Source organism: Bos taurus, chromosome 22 (genome assembly GCF_002263795.3).
Source record: "Bos taurus isolate L1 Dominette 01449 registration number 42190680 breed Hereford chromosome 22, ARS-UCD2.0, whole genome shotgun sequence".
In the NCBI taxonomy this organism is placed as follows: domain Eukaryota; kingdom Metazoa; phylum Chordata; class Mammalia; order Artiodactyla; family Bovidae; genus Bos; species Bos taurus.
In genome coordinates, this window is record NC_037349.1 from 11,088,544 (window position 1) to 11,111,255 (window position 22,712).

A 22,712-nucleotide genomic window follows, 5' to 3' on the forward strand; every position below is an offset into this window, starting at 1 on the left:
TATATGCTCCGTGAACTCTCTAAGAATTCCTCCCAGGCAAGAGAGCCTGGTGTGCGATTTAGGACGATCTTCCTACACCACAACACATTTGTGCGTGTGTGAGTATATTTTTTTCCAAAGACTACAATGAAGGAGATATGGCTGGTGAAACCAAAAGCATTGGCTGTGTTAGGAATACTCACTTTGTCATCTTTCAAGGGAAAGGTGAGCTGTTTTACTCTAATATTAACATTTTGCTACGTCAAAGCCATGAACTCTGAACCTCCATTGTGCTGGAAACCATCACCATCTGGACCTCCCACCCCAGCCCCTCAGTGCCAGGATGTATTGGGTGCCAGCACTGTGCCCGTGAAAACTCACTGTTTGTTCAGCCTGGACATTAGGTAATGCTTTCCTGGCTGAGGTGCCTAACTGGCTTCAAATGCCGTTACTTGCAGCTAGAAGGACTATTTTCATTATCATATACAAAGTCTGTGCAGAAGAAAGGAAAGTTGAGAGGTTGGCAGGGAGGAGAGAACAGAGGAACTTCCAGACATCAGAGCTGGACAGGTATCAGAGACCATCCAGCCTGGGGTGTGCCCACACCTGGATTCAGGGGAGCAGGCTGGCCCAGTGGAGGAGGAGGAGGTGTGTTAGAGGAGGAGGTGTCCACCTTCCTCCCTGTTTCAGCCAGATCAGTCCTACTTTTATAGGCATCATCTGTTTGGCATCAGCTTCTGGCTAATCTTTTCAGAAACAGCACCATGATGAAATGTATGGGAAAACCATCTAGTTTCGGGTACATGTGAGGAGAACAAGTGTGTAGTTCAGCGTCTGATCAGGATGTCTGGCTGTGTCTGCAGCTCAGGCTTCCCGTCAGGGTTAATCCAAAGAGCAGAGGAGAGGACATGCGTACTGTCAGAGGCCAGGCTGTATGTTCAGTCACCAGTTGAATTTAGTGGAAAATAAAGTGAATAAAATAATGGCTTCCCCCAAATCTTTAGCCTGTAAAGATTTCTTCTGTTCTGTCCTGCCTTATTGAAAACCTCCCCCACAAGCACATGGAGTGCATGTGTAAACAAGCGAGGGTGCACGTCCAGTGGACAGTCTCTAACTGGGGAAGAAATCCTAGCCCCTTTCTCATTATCTTCTGAGATGACTCAGGGAATCAAAGGCCAGACTCTTGCTACTTGAACTGATGCCTGGGGCCCATTCAGGTGAGTTTCTTGCAGAGAGGAGAGGAATCTTCTCCAGCTTGAAGCCATCTTTCTCGTTTCTAAATGCCTGACTACCTCTGACTCAGTGGCTTTTAGAACCTGGCTAGCATAGTCTTCTGGAGAAGGCAATGGCACCCCACTCCAGTACTCTTGCCTGGAAAATCCCATGGATGGAGGAGCATGGTAGGCTGCAGTCCATGGGGTCTTGAAGAGTCGGACACGACTGAGCGACTTCACTTTCACTTTTCACTTTCATGCATTGGAGAAGGAAATGGCAACCCAGTCCAGTGTTCTTGCCTGGAGAATCCCAGGGACGGGGGAGCCTGGTGGGCTGCTGTCTCTGGGGTCGCACAGAGTCGGACACGACTGAAGCGACTTAGCAGCAGCAGCAACAGCATAGTCTTCCTTTCCTCTGACAGCACCAGCCCTTTTCCTTGAAATCATTGGTTCTGTTTTCTGCATCTTGTGACTAATTAACAGTAACTTTCTTTAAAAAAAAAAGAAAAAGAAAGAAACATAGAACTCAAAATGATTCCAAGATAAAAATCCAGGCAAAGAAATTACGGCCCTTCAAAAAGAGAAGGCGGCTTCCCAGGTGGCACTAGTGGTAAAGAACGCACCTGCCAATGCGGGAGATGCAGGTTCGATCCCTGGGTTGGGAAGATTCCCTAGAGAAGGGCACAGCAACCCACTTTAGTGTTCTTGCCTGGAGAATCCCAGGGGCTACAGTCCACGGAGCTGCAAAGAGTCGGACGTGACTGAAGTGACTTAGTGCATGCGTGCACGCACAGAAGAAGAGGAAAAGAAAGAAATTCTGGTCCTGGGGAAGGGGGGAGTAGGAGATCCCTAGAGAAGAGTTGACACTGAGGTTGTAGAGGGACATGAAATGTGATGTGGAAAAGGCCTCCCAGTCCCAGGTGGACCTGGAAAGGGCACTGGGAAGGTCCAGAGGCCAGATGCAGACCCAGGTGGGCAGGACCTCCCTGAGCAGCTCCACTGCCCACTCAGTTATCACAGGGTTTGAACTAGATCATCAAAATGTTGCCTTCAGGCAGCAGGGGGTTTTCTTCCAACCATAGGGCCATGATGTAAACCAAAGGGTTCCCAAAGAGAGAAGCATTTATTCCGTCCAGGTTTTCCACAGAGTAGGGGGTATGGAGGTAGGCAGGGCATGAAGCAAAATCTGTACCATGTGAGTTGTTTAGAGGGAGACCAACAGGACTCCTCCCATGATTTCAAAATCTGAAAGGACAATTTATATAGACCCTGAGATAGAAAGAGTTTCTCAACTTTAATTTTATAAAGTATTTGTCTTTATTTTTGTGGACATGCTATTCTTTGGAAAGCAAGTCTGTCTACATGACCTGCTTTTAAATACCAAGCTAAGTTATTTGGGTACAGGAATCAATAGAGCTGAAATTCCTGGGACCACCCTGAGCTCTTTAATGTGCCACATTAAGGACAACTTTCCCTGGAGGAGGAAATGGCAACCCACGCCAGTGTTCTTGCCTGGAGAATCCCATGGAGAGAGGAGCCTAATGGGCTACAGTCCATGGGGTTGCCAAGAGGCAGACATGACTGAGCAACTAACACTTTCTTTCACTTTCAAGGATGACTTTGGATTCTGGAAAAAGCATTAAAACAGAATTGGGAAAGAGAAACCTTTTACACTCAGGTCATGGCGTTTACATATACACGCATGTTTAATACTGTGCTAGGTGCTGGGGGCTGCAGCTGTGAGTTACGTATAGCTGGGACCTCTGGGAACTTACGTGGGACAATGAGAGGAACTACAGTTCAGAAATGTCCCTCCTGTTGTCCAGGCAGAGATCCTCTACAAAGTCAGATTTTCATCAGGAAATGTCTCACTCATTTTAGCTTACAAATAGCCTTGGGGTGGGATTTGAAAAGCATTAATTCCCACGCAATCCAATTGTCCTGTTTTTCAGGTCTCAGCATGGGACTTGGTTGCCATAACAACCCTATAAACAGTGTCTAACCTATGTCAATGATCGTATATATTTTAAAGCTAATATCACCAACTCCAAGAAACTGATCCTCCTCTGAACGTGACAGCTGGGATAGACTAAGAATCTTACTTCCTGCTGGATCATTAGGGAACATTTTTTTTTTTTCCAGTGCAGATTTTGGTGAGAGAAAAGGGGCCCTACAAGGCTTAAGCAGCTGGGAGACCTGCTACTTTGAAGTCAGTCTTGACCAGGGCAGCCATTGAGCCATCACATGCATCCAAGGTTCTTTAGGCCTTGGTGGCCACAGCTTTGTGAGAAAAACACAGCTAGCTCCAGCCTCTGTGCTCTGGTTCAGAGCAAGATGTAACCTGAACTGAATTCATTGTGTTCAACCCCCACCTCCTCCATGACCTAAAGGGAACGAAGAAATAAGTATCCAAATGTTCTAGAACAAGAATGGACAAGCTACACTCTGCTGGCCAAATCCAGCCTGTTTTTATAAAGTTTTATTGAGACACAACCATGGCCATTTCTTTAAATATGTCTGCTTTTGCTTTAGCAACACAACTGAGCAGTTGTAGCTGAGACCACATGGCTCACTGCTGCTGCTGCTGCTGCTAAGTCGCTTCAGTCGTGTCCGACTCTATGCGACCCCATAGATGGCAGCTCACCAGACTCCCCCGTCCCTGGGATTCTCCAGGCAAGAACACTGGAGTGGGTTGCCATTTCCTTCTCCAATGCATGAAAGTGAAAAGTGAAAGTGAAGTCGCTCAGTCGTGTCTGACTCTCAGCGACCCCATGGACTGTAGCCCTCCAGGCTCCTCCATCCGTGGGATTCTCCAGGCAAGAGTACTGGAGTGGGGTGCCATTGCCTTCTCCGACATGGCTCACTAGGTTGAAAATATTCACTCTCTGGCCCATTACAGAAAAATCTGGCAACCTTCCTCTAAAAGAAGAACAGTAAGGACTGGGGGAGAAGCTGGAGAAAGGATTTTAAAAAGAAAAGTATATTCTCCAGAAAAAGTTGAGGTGAAGCTCAGGGTGAGGAAGGAGCCAGCATGGAGATCTAGTCCGTGAGGCTGAGGAGGCTTCTGGGTGTCCAGAGCACAAAGTCAGAGGAAACGGTCATCTCTTGAGAGAAGGGATTTAACCTCCTGTAACCAGAGAGGAGTCAGAGATGATGGCTTCTTAGCTCTGTTTCCATTTTCCAGAAAGGCTGCTTCCAGGTTAAAAAGAAAATTGGCAAGTCTTTCCTGAGCAGAGTTGAGGCTGGAGGGAGTGGAGAGGCTGCTTCTGACTGGATTGGGATTGCCTGATTTAGGCAACAGAGCTTGTGTTTGCCCAGAAGATTAGGGAAACACGTAGAAGCAGGCATAAGAGAGGCTGAAAATTTGGTAGTTTGGCCTACTGGCTTCAGGGAGAACGTGCACTCCTTCCACTTTGAACAGGAGAAATTGTTCATACTTGCTCCCGGGAGCTATGCCATCAGCTGGCATTCTGAGGCTTCAGTCTGCCCATGCTTCTGCCCCAGAGAGATGTGTCTCAGTTCTTTGGGAAACAAAACTGTCCCTTGCCTAGGGAGACTCAAGCGCAGGATCTCTGAGTTTCCACTTAAGTCTACAAGATGCATGATGTGAGTCTCTTGATTTGCTGCTGTCTTCATATTTTACCTATAAGACAACTTCATTCCCAGCCTGGGGAGGGTCTTGCCTAAGCCAAGGCTTTACCAGTGCTTGGAATGCATGGCCCACTTTTGTTCACACCATTCCCTGAAGTAGGGGAGGCTATAGGTTGAGGAGTATTCCATTAATCTCTTGCTGTATAACAAACTATCCCAAAACATCGTGGCCTAAGATAACAGCAGTCATTCACTTTATTTATGAATTTGGAATTTGTCAGGGCTTGGGCAGGGCAGCTCACTTCTGTTCCATGTCATGTCAGCTGGGGCAGCTCAGTGGGGCTGGGAGACCCACTTCAATGCTGGCTGACTCCTGCGGCCTTGAGTTGATACTGCTGGTCAATTTCTGTCCGTGTGGGCCTCTCCATGGGAAGCTTGGGCTTTCTTGCAAAGTAGTAGCTACATTGTAAGAGCAAAGGCCCCAAGAGAACTCAGAGGAAGCCCGAGGACTTGTGATGACTAACCTGGAAATTGTAAAGCACTGCTTTCTCTGCAGCCACAAATCCACCTAGATTCAAGGGGTGGAGCGTCAATCCCACCTGTGTATGGAAGGAGGTCAGGGTCACATTGTATAGAGTGCAACAGGAGACATTGTACATTGATTTTGAGAATGTATAGTTGTCTACACACAAACACACACACACGGAGTCAACTTCAACTCTGTCTCTGTGGTCTTCTCACTGCACCATTAACTCAGGAAACTTCATGCCGCTCACTCTTACACAGCGTCATTGTCACTCACCTTTGCTGGTGTAGACAGTGATGCACAGCGATGTCTAAAACAAGAACAACGTGATAGCCACAGGCTCCCACACTGAGAGCTAAATGCTAATCTGGATTCACAAGAGTCACTGATGCTGTTATTTTTTTAATTTTGTAAATGTGCAGATTAAGTCCTGGATTAACTTCTGAGCTTGAGCTTATCTTCTCACTAGAGTTTGTGCTTAATTTTAGCTGATCAGTGTAAACACTCACCTAATGTGTGTGTGTGTGTGTGTGTGTGTGTGTGTGTGAGTGTGCATATGGCAGACTCAGTGCTTGCCTTTGTTGGACGGAAGTTCAACAGCACTGGAGGACTTAACAGCCAGAGAAGTTAGTTTGCAGGACAGGAAATAGAGAGGAGAGTACAAGGGAAAGTCCGACCAGGGCAACCAGTTCCTCATGGGGAGGCTCTGCACTTGCCTGTAGCTGAGGGACAGGGCTTTGCTGGGAGGCTACAGGTTTGTGTTGATGAGCAGGTTATTTGCATTGGCTCACATTCCAGGGGTTACCCCATCTCTCAGAGCATGTGGGGTCCTCCACTGTTGACTGGGCACATTCTACACAGCAGGCTCTGAGGGCATGCATGGGGGTGAAGAATACCAATACAATCCCCCATCTTCATGGAGCATCATTTCAGCACGGGAGAGAAACAGGAAACACCTAATGATAAATTAGTTACAGTCAAGATGAGCAGTCAGAGGAAAAGTGCATGAACTACTAGAACTTGTGACCGAGCCCCAGCTCTCTGAGGGCTCAGGGATGTGGTTTTGGTTTGCTGACTGAAGGATGAGAGGACACACACCAGATGAACCTGGTGGAGGCCTTTGGGATCAGCCTATGGGGAGGCCCTGAGTTGTGAAGGTATAAGGGCAGACTGAGGGGCGGTTCGCATGAGAGAGCCAGGGTGACAGAGCTGAGGAGGGCAGGGACCAGGTCTTGCCAGATTGTGTGCCATGGGGTGGCTGTAGGTCACTTCTGCCTTGTCAGTTTTCACCTGCTACCCATCCCACCTCCAGAGGCGGGAAGTCAGACCATCTCTTGCCTGTAAAATGGGAGAAATACTTGCAAAGAGAAGCCTGTGACCAGGGGCAGAGCTGGGTTTAGGGGAGTCTAAAGCTTATTAGGATTTGGGAGGAGAGTTTCTCTTGGGGAAAGTCAAGTAACATTGTGAATAGAAAGTAAGATGCAAGACTGCAGTGGGAGCGTGTCAGTGAGGGCCCTTCAGCCCAAAGTTTCATTGTCTTGGTGGTGAAGCCACTTTTTATGTTTCTCCTCATTTCTAACCTCAGAAAGCCTTCTACTCTCACATGAGATATTCGTATAGACCTCACATCCACTTCTTGTTTTCTCCTCAATTGAGATGGCAAATAAAGCACAAATGCCTTCTCTCAAAATCTTGGAAATTTGGTTCTCTTCTTGCCCCCAGTATTGTCCAAAAGAACGTGGGAATGTCCTCTTTCTGCCCGAGACTTTCATGAGTTTTTTTTCCCCCACACTCAAGGCAGAGAATGTTGGCTGGGACACATTATTCTCTTGGAAATGTGACACAGAAATATGAATTTCCATAAGCAAAATTACACTGTCTGGTTGGGTCTAGACTGTTCTTTGGCCGGCACATTTGCTGGAGTGCATATGGATGCTCTGAAAAGCCGCCCGGACTTGTCCTTGGGGAGGAAAGCAGGTCACCTGGAGCTGTGTTCTCTGTGTGTGTTGGAGGGGGATCCACACATATGAGGAGTGATGATGGGGAAGTTGAGTAGTGAATGTAGATGACAACTGAAAAGCAACCACAGGCTTTTCTCTCCAGAATCCTACTGAAGCGGTTAGAGCAATGAGCAATAATGAAGAGTCTCTGTCAGCGTGGACGCAGGCAGCTAAAACATCAGAGTGGCTGAGAGCAGATGGAGGGAGGGATGGACAAGCCCACCAGGTCCCACAGAAAGAAGAAAACTCTTAACTCCTCCCCAGAGCCACTCCTGATTCCTGGCTACTCTCCACAGAGAAGCCCAGTTCAGGCACACACCGCAAGCCCCCTGGAAAGATGTCCAGTTTGGCACAGTGAGCGTTGGGTCCCAGAACTAGGTGAGGTTTGGCCCTCAAGGCCCAGCCCTGTTAGAGAAAGGACACTCTGTCTGGATAACTACCAGCTGCCCCACCGAGACAGAATCCCTTCAGCCTGTTGTGGTGCCCTCAGCCTCAGCATCTAATAATTGCCTTTGACTTTCCTGTTTGGAATTAAAATTATACCATGATCTCCTCACTCTGGCAGAACCCATCTCAAATACAGACTATCTGCTTCCCCAGGAGAGCAGAGGGAAATGTCCGGACAGTAATCTAAGAGTTCGTTGTCTTGACTGGGTTATTATTTACTCCTATCTGAGAGCATTTGAAGATCTTCTCAAAGATGGGAAGAATACCTGTCGGATACCTTTCTTGAAAAAACTGCTTGAAGTAGCACTTGAATCGCCTGAGAAATGAATCAGATAAAGGGTGCGCTCTGTGGTCAAAGGCACCCCTGACTTGGGTTTCCGGGTTAACTGCTGAGGACCCCTCATTGTGGAGACAGCTGGCTCCCTGGAGGCGGGGGGCTTGTGGGAACTGTAGTAGGGGTGGGATGGGGGCGCAGCCATTCCCGCGAGACCACTAGCACATTAACGTGAGACCGGAGAGGGTGACAGTTAGAGGTCGCTCTCCGCCAACGGTCAGCAGGACTGTGGTCCTCTAGGTGGAGAGCGCAGTAAGAGGTGGCCCTCAGCCTCCTAGGCCTCCAGCCCTCTGAACTCAGGCAGCAGGTGAGCTGGACCCTGGGGACAGGCCGAGGGTTGTGTCCTGCAGGCTACAGAGCCATTGCCATGGCCACCCACTGGCCTTGGTCCAGGCCTGGAGGAGGCGGTGAGCCTCTCCCCACCCCGACCTCGCAGTCTAACGGTGGCGGGCATCTCCATGGGTCAAGGTCTGAGGAATCTGGCCCCCATTTGGGTGGCCTGAGGACTCTGAGGGCTGCCCGGTGCTGGGCGCCTGGCTCCCTCAGGGATGATGGCCAGGTGGGGTCTGGGGAACCATCCATGAGGGCGTCTTGGGCTGAGATCCACCTCCTCAGCTGGGCTGGGCACTGCTGGACGACCTGGGCCGGGAGCTGGACCAGTGCTCCAGGCAGGGGGACAGGCCTGCTCCGGGACCCCTCTTCATAGTCAGGCCTGGCCCCCGGAGGTTAGACTTGGAAGTTGAGCCTTGGGACCTTGACAGAGAATAACACTGATTCCGGTGGAGGTTTATGAGAAATGGTGAGCTGACCTCAGGAAGAAGTTTGTGACAGCTAACCTCACCCCTCCTTCACCTTTCCACTAAAACAGCTTTACTGAGAACTTTTGGGGACCTCAAGAGATTTTAAGGCGTGAGCCACCTGTCCCCTTGCTTGGCTCTGTATTAAGCCTTTCTCTGCTCCAAACTCCAATATTTCAGTATTGTATGGGCTCAGTGCCAGTGCCCAAGTCTGGGCACACAGACGTGTGTTTGGTTACAGGCTCACGGGAAGAATTCCCGCTGATTTGGAAGGAAGTAATTGGTTGTTATTTACTCATTTGCCGCTAACTCCAGTTCCACCCTTCCTCTCGTGTCTCCCTCACAGACCGTGTTTGAAAGGAATTGCCGATCTGAGGACTGTGCCGCTGACCTGCAGCTGCAGGGTCACCTGTTACTCTCCAGGTGAGCTGGTGCCCCCTTCTCCACCTTGTTCTAAGAAGTTCTGGCTCCAGGCTCAAAGTCTATATGTGTAGAGTTCCCCACTGAAGAGGGTAAATGCAGTTGGTGGGTTTAAAATGAATAGTTGTAGTATAAGAAAACGTATATTATACTGTAATTTTAACAACAGCTATTATTTTGGGGGGGGATGGTTTGGGTTTGGTTTTGTTTACAGTCTCAGAAATCTCACAATTGGATTTTTATATGTCTAATTTTCCTGAGTATTTTTGATGTGTGTATGTTGGGATGTATATTTTAGGTTTACTCATTGTATTAAGTTGAACCATATGAAATGGCCAATATTTAACTGTTTGAGACAACCCATATGATCCAGTTTATTACTGTATAAAGGTTCTTTTTATTTTTCTCACTTAAAGCATCTGCTTTAACAATAAGTAATGGTTCTGTGACAGGAGAGGGTGGAGGAGAGGGGCAGCTGTCCTGATGAGGGGACAGATGGCCCCTCTCCTGGAGCAGGGCTTCCTTCCACAGGATGTGAGCCCCCTGCTAAAGGTGAACCTTCTGTAAAGGCCTTCCTGTTTTCTCTCTGTCAGCCTTTTATTTCAGTCATCTTTTAGGATGAAGACGCTGGTCCTGAGTCATTTAGCCACATCAGAGAATGTGTTCCTTTTGAGACAATTCGTTCTCAGAGAATTTTAACTTCCGTACTAATTATTACCATTTCTCAACAATAGTCATTGGTGTTGATAGGTATCCTTTGAAATCCATACTGTATGCCTCAACTGTGAGAGTTAAGTTTGGGGGGAGTGAAAGAAATATCCCATCATGAACCAGTAACTGCACTAGACACTTTTACTTCTGTTGACAAATAATCTACAATTCATCAAAGGAAAGTAATACTAAGATAATTCTTCATTTGTTTGCATTTATCAGGGGAAAGGTGTAAACCACCTCCTCAAACACACACACACACACACACACACACACACACACTCCTCCAAACCTCTTAAATATTAATTGACATTACTTTTACTTAGAACTTAGTGTAGTACATTAAAGTAGTACATGTTTTGCCAAGCTTAGAAAATTATTTCAATCTGATAAGTGGATATTGGAATTTTTTTTAACATTAGTAAGAAGGACCTTCTGGAACCTATGAGAGAAACCAATTTTAAGGAAGCTTCATAAGTTATTAGATCACAACTTTTAGTTTTAGAAAAGTCTTCCAAAAAGTATTTTAGGGGAAAAGGAACATGAAACAAAAATATATGGATTTGTTTTTTATTTTGAGGCAGATTATATATAGTGGACATTTATTTTAGATCACTGAAAACTTCATGGGGTGGGAAAATATTCACTTGCTCTCAGGTTAAATACTAGAAAAGTTCTGATGTTCTTGCTCCCTGTCAGGGCACGGTCAAATCCATCTCTGTTACATTGTGCTCTTCATATGTGAAGAAGTAAAACCCAGGGCTCGTGGTCATTATCCTTAAAGCTGGCTCTGTTGCCCAACCCTGGCCTCCCAAGAGTATTGGTCAGAATTGGATCTGCTCTCTGGGCCCAGATACCAATAATACTAGAACAACTGGTGTGGTTGGCCAGGGCCCAGACTCCCATATATATCAGCTAGATAGAACCACAGAAAAGTACTGTGTAACAAACTAGTCAAAACTCAGTGGCTTAAAATCATTTTTTTCCTCCTGAATCTGTTGGTCGACTGAGGGTTGGCTGGTCCTGGCTTGATTCAGCTGCATCCTGGTTGACTTGCTTATGAATCTGGGGTTCAACAGAGGGGAGGTGGATCTCCACTAGGCTCGAGTGACTCAGTTCAGCTCTACTTCATGTGTCTTTGACCATCCTGCTCGAACCAATGGCCTGGACTCAATATATTCTTCTCATGGCATGGCACCAGTATAAAAGGGCAAGCAGAAACATGCAATAACTCTCAAGGCATAGGCTTACAACTGGTGTATTCTTAACTTCAGCCTTATTCTAATGGTCACAGAAAGTCATGTGCCCAAACTCAAAATCAAGGGACTAGAAGCTATGCTTTGCCTTTTCAGTGAGAACTACAGTCACATAGCAAAGGAGACAAATTTAGAGAGGGGTGAAAAATTGGAACCATAATGCAATCTATTCTGCTACATAAAGAGCAGGATCGCCCTGTTGTTTTCCTGGTACCTTATAGTTTTGGGTACTATTTCAGCCTTTCTTGTAGTTCCATCTTCCTACAACTCATACACAAGACCTAGAGATCGGGGGAGGAGATTTTTCAAATCTCCGAATCAATATCTTTGGACCAAATCGCTGAGCCTCTCCCTCGGGTGAGTTATTTCCCAAGAGGCCCCTTGGTTTCTCAAAATAGCCTGTTGGCTGGATCCCCCATTAAACAAACCTTCATTATACTCTTGGGCCCATCGTTGCCCCCAAGGGAGCCATCAGAGAAACATTAACTGGTAATTGGATAAGTAGAGATACAAAACCAAGCCCAGGGTTTCAGTTACTTTGAATTTCACCAGATCTTTGTGCAGAGCCAGGCACAGAGAGAGAGAAGGTACAATCAGTAAACTGCGTATGGAAGCCAAGGTCTGAATTTGGTTGACAAAGACTCGGTGGCTTGAACTAGAAGTGAGCTGATTTGGTTATCGTTATTGATTTGTTATTGCCTGGGATGGGGTGTACATTCCTTCATTGTTCAAATCAGGGAAGAAATGTGGGCCCTGCTCTCACAGGGTGCCCAGTGTGCGTGGGAGAGGACAGCTGGGTGCTGTCAGTGCCTGGTTAGTGCTGGGAGAGGGATAGATGGGTCATCATGGAGCCCTGGAGCAGCTTCCAAGAGAAGGAATCAAGGGGAATGCCTCCAGGCGTCCTGAGCAGAGGGAAAAGATGAGCAGAGGCACAGAGGCTGGAAGGCAGACTTGCCATGCAGATCTGCAGGCATCTGGGGTAAAGGAGGTGGTCAGGAGATATTTTTGGCATGAGCTCCTCTGCTGTAAACATCTTTGCTACAAGCGTTTTTGCTGCAAATGTTTTCAGCATGTAACTGATTGTAAGGCAATTCTCCTGTAAAAGAGAAAAAGTAAGAGCATCATTAAATAGGACATAGTGGAACATTGAAAATGAATAATGCAAATTAAAAGACTATTGCAAAATACATAATATTTGAATACATTTAAAATGTATTCATTTTCCTGTTCAGCATTGCACTTTTTCTTTTCTGTTAAGATTTCTTTCTCCATTTAGAGAGGCCTCAGTTTCCAAATACTCAGATGCACATTTGTAACTGAGCTTTGTATTGTGTTGTGGAAGCCTCTACACTGTTGTGTGTTCCTGGCATCTTGTCACATGTTCAGTGATAGACGTTCCAAAGTTCTATGGGGAATGTGGGTTCAACTCTGTGCCTTCCAATCATCGAAGATTTGCAAACTGATACGTTTTCATTTTCTAGTATAATGTGCAATCCAGCTTTACCCTTTCTTGTTTCATACTTCCAGTAAGTTTTATCGCCATGTTTCCTATCAAGTCAATTTATGTAGTTGTTCTCATCTACCACATTAAGACTGCCCGTATCCTTGTCACTTTATAGAGCAGTATAAGTGCTAAGGTTTATGTGATGTAAATCAACCAATTCTTTTATCTTTTATGGAAAAATTGCCTTGTGACAAGTTAGTTATCTGGCAGAAAAATATTTGCCGCAAAAATGGTTGTGATAAAGGTGTCTGTGGCCTGAACACAGGTCAGGAGGACACAGGAAGATGTAAGAGAGAGAAAGAGAGAGAAGCAGCAGATTGTGATACACCTATGAGTTTAGGCTTCGTCCTGCAGCCAGTGGGGGTATAGCAGAATAGTAGCATAACTGCATTTAGCCTAATAGGAATGCAGGTGGGCACACCAAAGGGGTGGGGAGACAGGGATAGGGGCAGAGAAAGGGGCAAGGGCAAGGGGACTGAGGGCCTTGGGTTGTTGGGTTCTCTGTTCCACTGAGAGAAAGTGTGTCCAGCTTGACTTTTGAGTCAGCTACTCTCCCGTGCAAAGAGCCAACTCATTGGAAAAGACTCTGATGCTGGGAAAGATTGAAGGCAGAAAGAGAAGAGGGCAGCCAAGGATGAGACAGTTAGATAGCATCACCAATTCAGTGGACCTGAATTTGAGAAAACTCCAGGAGATATTGAAGGACGGGGGAGCCTGGGATGCTGCAGTTCAGAGAGTCACAAAGAGTCAGACACAACTTAGTGACTGAACAACAACAACTCTCCCATCATCTCAGTCATCCTGGCTCAGGTCCCTGGACATCACCTTGGTCTCAGTACAGGAGCACCTAGACAGGGTTAGGCTTATGAGAGATGTTTATCTCCATCATGGTGCCTCCCCAAGGGTTTCCAGGGGCCAGTTTCAACAAAAATTTTTGCCTTTGTGCTGTCTTTAGAGCCTAGCTCTCCTGTTAGCTGTGATCCACTGTATTATAAGGTTGAAACCAAGGGATAACAGAGAAAAGTTCCTCCGATGACTGGGTAGGCAGCACAGTGCAAGGTGTTGTGGGAAGCAGCCAAAACCCATAGACTGAGGAGCCTTTGTTTTGAAAAAAAGAGAGAAAGACATCTGGGAGTGATTGGGTCACCCTGAGTGGTCAGGGATCAAGCCAGGAAATGCAATCTGTAACCGGGACTCATGGATGTTTTTATTTTTCTCTCCAGAGAGCATGAATTCTGGCAGGCCTGTTGTCTCTTAAAACGATTCAACTCTTCAATTAAGTCTACAATCTTTAATGGTCTTGAGCCTTGTTCTAAAACACACCACTTCCAAAATGTCCAGGCATAAGGAGGAAGCTGTTTAATTTCTTCAAATAGGACTGAAAATTCCATTTGTAAAGTGATGCAACTATGTTTCATTTCTTTTGTCTGAATACTTATAGTACCTAGGAGTATATCACATGTGATTAAGGTAAAGAAGAGAGAAATATACACTATGGCAGCTAAGTTAAAAGAACTTTTTTTTTTATGTATCCCATATGAGACCAGTGGAAATGTCAGTGCCTTCCAGCTAGGCAACTCCTATAATGAAAGAACTCTCAAGGGAAGTAAAAAGGCACAATGAGAATATTCATGAAGTTGGAAGAACCATCTCATGACTACATATAATGGTCCTATGACTGACTGTAGCCTTCAGTTCAGTTCAGTTCAGTCGCTCAGTTGTGTCCGACTCTTTGCGACCCCATGAATCGCAGCACACCAGGCCTCCCTGTCCATCACCAATTCCCGGAGTTCACTCAGACTTACGTCCATCCAGTCAGTGATGCCATCCAGCCATCTCATCCTCTGTCGTCCCCTTCTCCTCTTGCCCCCAATCCCTCCCAGCATCAGAGTCTTTTCCAATGAGTCAACTCTTTGCATGAGGTGGCCAAAGTACTGGAGTTTCAGCTTTAGCATCATTCCTTCCAAAGAAATCCCAGGGCTGATTTCCTTCAGAATGGACTGACTGGATCTCCTTGCAGTCCAAGGGACTCTCAAGAGTCTTCTCCAACACCACAGTTCAAAAGCATCAATTCTTTGGTGCTCAGCCTTCTTCACAGTCCAACTCTCACATCCATACATGACCACAGGAAAAACCATAGCCTTGACTAGACGGACCCTTGTTGGCAAAGTAATGTCTCTGCTTTTGAATATGCTCTCTAGGTTGGTCATAACTTTCCTTCCAAGGAGTAAGCGTCTGTTAATTTCATGGCTGCAGTCACCATCTGCATTACTGTAGCCTTAGTAATGCAATTATCTTGGTGGAGATGGGGGACCAAGTGCATTTCCCTAAACCCTTGGCTGGGAGATTTTCATGGGTATCTCAGGTTTTCATGGGCATTTTCATGTCCATGGAAAACCAGTCTTCAAGAGGAGGATCAATATACCCAGGATCACGGTGAAGGATGGGGTGGCCATTTAGAGTTTGAAGTAAATTGTTTACTTTTTTTAAAATGGCAAAAAGACCAGAAACATCAACTGCATAGCATAGGGTAGAAGTAGCATTGTCTTCTTATATGAAGGGGAAGACACTCCTGTTTATTGTGTTCCTACCATGCACTAGCTTCCCTATAGTGTCCTCTGTAGTATCTTACCAGCTACACAACCTCGGGAAAGTTGCTTCACACCTCTGTGCCTCTGTTTTCTCATCTGTAAAATGGGAGTATAATAGCACCATCTTGCAAAGTTGTTTTGAGTAGTTAGTGAGCTAAAACATATTTAATTGCTTCTGAAAGCTTGGCATTATAGCAGACACTCAGTCAATGAGAGCTATCGTTATTATTTCATTTAATCTGGTCAGTGACAATGAGAAGTAAATATTATTACACTCTTTTTTGGTGGGAGGATGCAGAGGCTTGGGAAGGCAGGTTACTTATTCAAGGGCTCACAGTGGTCAGGGTGGAGGTGATCAAAGCTGGAAATGTCCAATTCTTCATCCTGCTCTCTTCCTGTGCACTGGCCTCAGTTGCTGTTGGGTGTCACAATCAGCTGATTCTGGACAAGAAGGACCAAAACTGGGGAGCTGGGAATAAAGCTTCCTTTGTGTAGAAAGCCCCAATCAGAAAGGAGGTGGATGGGTGAAAAAAAATGCATCCTCAAAGATCCCTCCTATCCATCCAGTCATGCTCCCCCCGTGATGTCTGACATGTGAGGTGCTGTTCAAAAGCTTTTCTCCCCAGAGACCACAGACACCAGTTCTGCTGGGTCCAAATGATGGTTTAAGCCTCAAGTCAGGATATTTATAATATGTGTAGGCTGGATTTTTCTCTCATTATTGTTACTACTTTGTAAAGGAAGATGAATAGGACTGATCAGAATCCTGGAAAACTTTTGCCCTTGCCAGAATATTAGCCTTGTGATTCAATATTTTTTTCCCTTCACCGTCTGCCCAAGATGTGGGAACAAAAAAGTGCAGAAGAAGTTTGTTGATTGAGAGCAGCTGGCTTTTGTAGTGGCTGTTTCTGGAATCTCTGGAAACAGGAATGGTTTTTTTCAGTGGTATGTTCTTGAAAGAAAGGTGAAATGCTCTCTTTTGAATGAGAATTTAAGGATTCCTCATCTGCACTCTTCTCTTCTCCCTCCTCTGATAGGGGTTCTCTGAGGAGGCAGTAGGTGTCTCCCCCACATTTCAGGACCACATCAAGATGAATAGGCTTGTGGGTGGTCCTTCTGTTATAGTTACCTAGGCAAAGGGCAAGATGTAACCCCCTAGGAAGGTGACGAACAGAGTAAGGCAAACAAAGAGACACATTCACACACTGGAAGAGGTAGTGAAGTGTGCAGTACTTTTGCAGAATCCATCTACTCACCTGATGAGAAGTGATAAACTGCTGATGCCTTCACCTACATGGCAAATATCAATGGAGTACTTATCATGGATGTACCAGGCTTGGTGGAAACGAATATAAACCACTGCATCATGATGCTCTTGATCTAGAAGGGGAAACACACATGAAAACAATAATTGTAATTCACTGTGGTTGTTATAATCATGAGAACATGAGGGAATTCCCTGGAAGCACAAGGAAAGAGGCCCTCCACCCTATCTGAGTTTGAGTCCTCTGTGAAGCAGACCCTCAGGCAAGGATTTGGGTGTAAATAATTTGAGAAGTGCAGGGAACAAAGGTAGAGGAGTAAAGAAACTTAGAGGGAAGCCTACTGTTAAGGGTGCACTGTACACCAGTGTATCGGTTAGTTACTGCTGTGTAACAAATCACCCCAAACTTCATGCCTTGGGAAAAACACCATTTATTCAGCTCCAGATTCTGTGACTCAGCTGTTTAGGTCTTCTGGTCTCATGAGCTTCCATTTGGACCTGTAGCCAACTTCAGGTTGGCTAGGTGTTGCTGTTGGGGGCAGGGAAGGGGTCCAAAAACTAGAACACAGTCCACAAGATTTCATGAGGCCTGTCACAAAACTGGTCTCTTCTCACTTTTTGCCACATTCTGTTAGCTGAAGCAAAGTCACACACAGGGCCAGCCAGATTCAAGGGATGGGGAAATAAACTCTGCTTCCTGATGGGAGGATCTGTGTGTCAGAAGACAAAGGATGTGAATAAAGAGGCTATCAGTTAGCCCATCATACCAAGGTGGCACAGGGGATATTGGATCTTCATCCTGCAGGGAAACACTGGGGAATGATAGGAAATGCACAGCTTAAAATGATTGCCTCTGAGGGGTAAAGGGGATGGGTTGTTTGTACATCAGCTAAGGAGAGTCGTTGGTTAAAAGCTTCTCTAGGCTTGGGTGGGCCCTTCTAGCCTGTGACAGACAGCAGCCGTGTTCTCATCCAGCAAGGTTCAGACCCTGGCACCTGGAAATCAGCAGGAACATTTGAAAAAGTCTCATGGGGGTGATAGGGGCATGGACAATATCTGTTGCACCCACTTTCTCAAAGAATCTCAGTTGATGAATTCATTCTGGAAATTTCCAGGGAGAGGATCAAAAACCACCTTTTGACACCGAAGCTTCTTTCCACTATCTTCCTGTGAATGCTTTCTTTCCACGTTTCCACACTCCTAACTCTTGGTTACCGTGGTAACTTGGTTTCCTGTTGTGTTTGTCCGCGTCTTAGTCTGTTGTCCCTTCTCCCCCAAGCATCACCATGCTTTGCCCACCTGCTGAAGGGAATTTGGCTGTAGGGAATACCCATAAGTCAAGTACAGGGCTGGGAGCTTTGTCCCCCATTTTCCTGAGGACAGCAGAAACGGCAGGTGAGGGAAGTGTCCACAGCACATGTTGTGCAGAGAGGATCTGACCTCTGCCCGGTCCGTTATCCGGGAGGGACCTGGGTGGAGCTAGGCCACACAGCTGCGCAGTTTTGCAGCCCTGACTGCAGCCCAACTCGGGAGAAGCACAGACGGCTGGCAACTCCACTGTCCTACAAAGTAACTCGGACAGGGTGGAAACAAGCCCAGCTCGCTGTTTATTTGTGGTTAGTGATTCTCATGGATAGAACAGTATTTCAGCAGCAGAACAAGAAGCTGGTGGACAGGGATTTGAGTCACTTTTCTGGGGTTAGAAAGAAAGTTCAATGGAGTAGCAAGAAAAGGGAAAAAAAAACCCCGTTGGGAGGTTCCTGAGGCCAAGACCAGTGTTCTGTGGCCTCTGACTTTAAATAGCCGTGGCAGCTTGGGGAACTTGGCCTGTCTCTTGCTCTCACAGTGACATGCTGCTAACCAGGTGGGAAATACCTTCCTATCTCCAGGAGGATCTGATTTGTAGCTTCCTAAAGAGTGGACCAGCTTTGGTGTGAGGCCCTACCACACTTAAGCAGCAGCGATCTATTCCAACGAATATCGGGTTTCAGGGACAGCCCTCCCCCTGCTGCGCAGACACCGACTGAGATTTTCCATCTGGATGGTAAGAGGATGGGGAATCCATAGAGGAGCCTTGAAGACAGAGCTTAGGGGTAACCATGGCAACCATAGAAGAGGCTGGGACCAGGCTCCTCGCTCCCTCTCCAGCCACCTGGGAAGGCTGGACCTGTCTCACAGGCGTACCTAATAAAATATTATTTTTTATTTTTTAATTATTTTTAGTTTTGCTAATATTTTCCTTGGCTTCCAAGTAGGGCCAACCACCAGAGGTTTTATGTGTAAGCATCTTTCCAGCAGGGCCAAAATCATATGGCTGTCATTTTCCTTCTCACCGGACACTCAGCCTAAGAAAAAGATTTATCAAAAGAATGTAGCAACTGTATTCCTCACTTCTGTCAGATCAAGAGAGAACGGGGAGCCATGTGCTTTTTTTTGTTGTTGTTAAGATTTTACAGCTTATTCTGTATGACTGTGCTATTGGTCTCTTGCCACACTCACTAGACTCACCCATCCCAGGGCAGACTTAGCTACTGGAAGAAAAGCCAAATTCCGAAGACGCACAGTTGTTTTGTTTTCTGAAGTAAACCTACCTCTGCACATATTTTCTTGCACACGCCCTCTTATTAACATCTCTCCAGTGTTCGTTGGGTCCGACTGAGTGACTGAGCATGCACACAAGTTTGTTCTGAGCCACCTGATACAACCTTCGGCGGATCAGAAAGTGACCTTGCTTCTTTTGGCAGAAGGAAGACAAAGGCCACTTTAGCTTTCTTCCTAAGAGTAACCTCCCTCCAGAGCCAAGGTGACAGACAGGCTTGGGTAGATCATGAGCTGCCTGTACATTACAGGTAAAGACCTTTTAGATTTTATGAGTCTTTCTCCTTGACTCCATTCCAGGTTATCTTGACCCGAAAATGACAAGGCTGGGAAAAGGCTGTCACCTTTAAGAGTGCCGGTGCCCTGTTCCCAGCTGCCATTAAGTGTTGGCTGCCAAGGGCTCACAGCTGCCCCTCCTCTGATCTGGAGAAGGGCCCTTGCTTCATGGGAGTCACCTTGCCTGGGAGGTTACACCCATCCTGGGCAACCCTAGCCATTGACTGGCTGATTTAGGGTACAAAAGGCCAGCCTCTTGCCTCAAGTACTGGTGTTTCTAGGCTGTGTTTTGTGCTCCAGAGCTCCCCATTAATAAGGGTCATAGCTAGACTGTACCCAAGACCACCTGCTTCCAGTGGCATCCCCCACAACAACCTGAATTCTTGCTGCCAGAAAACCCCACCTAAGATGCTGGAGAACTCAGACCTCACAGTTTGTTCCTTCTTAGATCTGGCCAGGAAGGCTCAATCCTTTTCAGAACTGTGGGTTTCAAAAGGAAGCCAAGTTCAATGTTTATCAGATATGAGCAGGGGAAAACAGTTGCTGGTGGGCTTTTATCTGCCTTATTGGAATTGGAGGGTTTCTGAATTTTTAAAAACCAAGCCTGTGGGGTGATGGATAGAAGGTCCCCGCAGGGGGTGAGTGGGACTTTGTGTCTTTTAGGATTACTTCTGGTTGTTTCTTCCCCAGGACTTTGTTTTTAAAGAGAACTATCCAGACACTGGGATAAAGGAGAAGGGCCCCCTGTGAGAGATGGCTTTCACTGCAAAATACCCTCCCAGTGGGAGCCAAGGGCAGATACAGTCCTCAGGGCATGAAAGATGCATGATATTCAGGTGGTGTGAGCAGCCTTTTTCCCTAGGAGCACTGGCTCTTTTTTAAGAGTGTTTTCTGTGATAATGAGATTTGAACGAGAGTGAATGCCATTGTTTCAGTCCACAATTGTATTCCTTCAAGAAAAAAAAACTTTTTTTTAAGTTTTCATATTTTTTTTTCTGGGAGAAAATTATCATTTGTGTGAAAGAACACAATCTATTTGACTTCCTGAGCCAAGAAGGAAAAAATTCTCATTTACGCACCTCTCCGTCCAGCCTCCCCAGGTTTGTCAGTTTTAAAAATGGCTCATGGTTATTCCCTGGAGAAGGCGATGGCACCCCACTCCAGTACGCTTGCCTGGAAAATTCCATGGATGGAGGAGCCTGGTAGGCTGCAGTCCATGGGATCACTGAGAGTCAGACACGACTGAGTGACTTCACTTTTACTTTTCACTTTCATGCATTGGAGAAGGAAATGGCAACCCACTCCAGTGTTCTTGCCTGGAGAATCCCAGGGACGGGGAAGCCTGGTGGGCTGCCGTCTCTGGGGTCGCACAGAGTCGGACACGACTGAAGCGACTTAGCAGCAGCAGCAGCAGCAGCAGTGTGTATACTGGCAACCCACTCCAGTGTTCTTGCCTGGAGAATCCCAAGGATGGGGGAGCCTGGTGGGCTGCTGTCTCTGGGGTTGCACAGAGTCGGACACGACTGAAGCAACTTAGCAGTAGCAGCATAGTTAGTCCCAGGACAGAAGGATTAAGGTGAAGGAAACCAACAGCAGTTACAAGTCTCTTATCCTACACTTTTCAGAAATGCACTTCTTTTCCTCCCTGCGTCGGAGGCTGAGCATGCTGTCCATCTCTCCCTCCACCTGACCTTTCATCATCACTGGTGACTTCTCAGCACTGAGTCAGTCCCTCCCTCTCACCTGCCATAGGACAGAGGTTCCTAACCTGGTCCAAATCCCTTGGTGGTCTGTGCATAGAATTCATGGGGTCTGTGAACTTAGATAGGAAAACAGTCACAGCTTAATTTTCACTAACTTCAGAGTAAAATTTAGCATCATGGTGAAGTTTAGCATCATAGTCAATGATGAATGTAGACAACAAAGCAGAGTCATATTAGCAGGACTTGTGGCTGTCACATATAGAAATCACTGATGCTGAAGGTATTTCAATGTATCATTCACATCCATCCCCATGTCAAATTTGTGGAATCAGTATGATCCACCCCAAACCTTATTATTCAGTGTTATCTTTAAAAGAACACATATTCATAAACCGCATATTTTTGACAAAATTATCACTGTATTTTTATATAGCTGATTTCTTTGTAACTCTTTTTCCCTTTATGCATTTAAAAACATTTTGAGAAGGCGTCTGTTCAATTCACTAGACTGCCAAGAGTATCTGGTGACACAAAAACAGTTTAAAAACCCCAATTCTAGAAGTTTTCCCTGATGTGGGGGAAAGATACATGTTGGAGAAACAAACATTTTGCTCTGCTTACTGGAATAGACAAAAGATTTTTATTATAATATCCAGGACTGAGACTTTATTATAAGGCTGGTGTCATGTTACATTTTTCTGTTTTTCTAATGTGAGACCGAACTTAGATGCCACTGGAGAAACTGTTTGCCTGACCCTGTATCCCCCAGCATCTATAATACCCTGGTGATGAAGTAAATTCCCTGAAGCATTCATTCCTTGTTTGAGTTTGTTAAAGACACAGCTGACTGTCTCTTATAGCTTAGGTGAGCTCTAGAAAACCAACACTTCAGGTCCAAAGCAGAAAACCTGGGCACTGTGGTGAACGTGGCAGCCACTTTGTGGACGCATGGCATTTGTGGTTGTTCGAAGTGCTGTACCTGGTGTGTCTATTCTTGTTTCTACCTTTGGGGACCCAGGTGGAAAGAGCCACTTTCCTCTGGTCCCTGAGACTGCTGACCTCACAGGAAGAAGGTTCCAAATCCAAGTAGACTTGTAATTTCAATACGCTTTATCATCTGTGACCATTTACATCCTCTATTTGGTTCTTGAGCCAGAAACAGGGAAAAATGATGGCCATTAAGAATTACTCATGGAGGGACTATGGTAGCCCTGCTGACTTGGGCTGTCTTGAGTTGTCTGGCCTGCCAGCGACCGTGAAATGTAGGTCCACGGTTTGCATTTTGAATGTGTGGTGGCCGGGTTTGACAGGCGGCGTGTGTGGCACAGGGTGGCACCGGGCCACTGCTGGTCAGGTCATCCATCACCACACACCATCCCCACCATGACATCAGACCTCTGGGCAGCCCGCAAATTTGGGGAATTCCTCTGCCCCCCAAAGTATTCTTTGTCTTTAATCCAGTTGTTACAGTGAGTGAACCTGATTTGTTCCAGATGTTGTA

The 22,712-nt window shown here is 46.2% G+C and overlaps 1 protein-coding gene across 1 annotated transcript in view; it reads left to right on the forward strand.

The window, feature by feature from the left end:
* ITGA9 (integrin subunit alpha 9) overlaps positions 1-22,712 on the forward strand; it is a 361,696-nt gene that overhangs the window by 180,139 nt on the left and 158,845 nt on the right. The window contains exon 17 of the mRNA NM_001192718.2: positions 9,235-9,311. Coding sequence (NP_001179647.1) covers positions 9,235-9,311 — 77 coding nt within the window. The remainder of the gene's footprint in view (positions 1-9,234; positions 9,312-22,712) is intronic.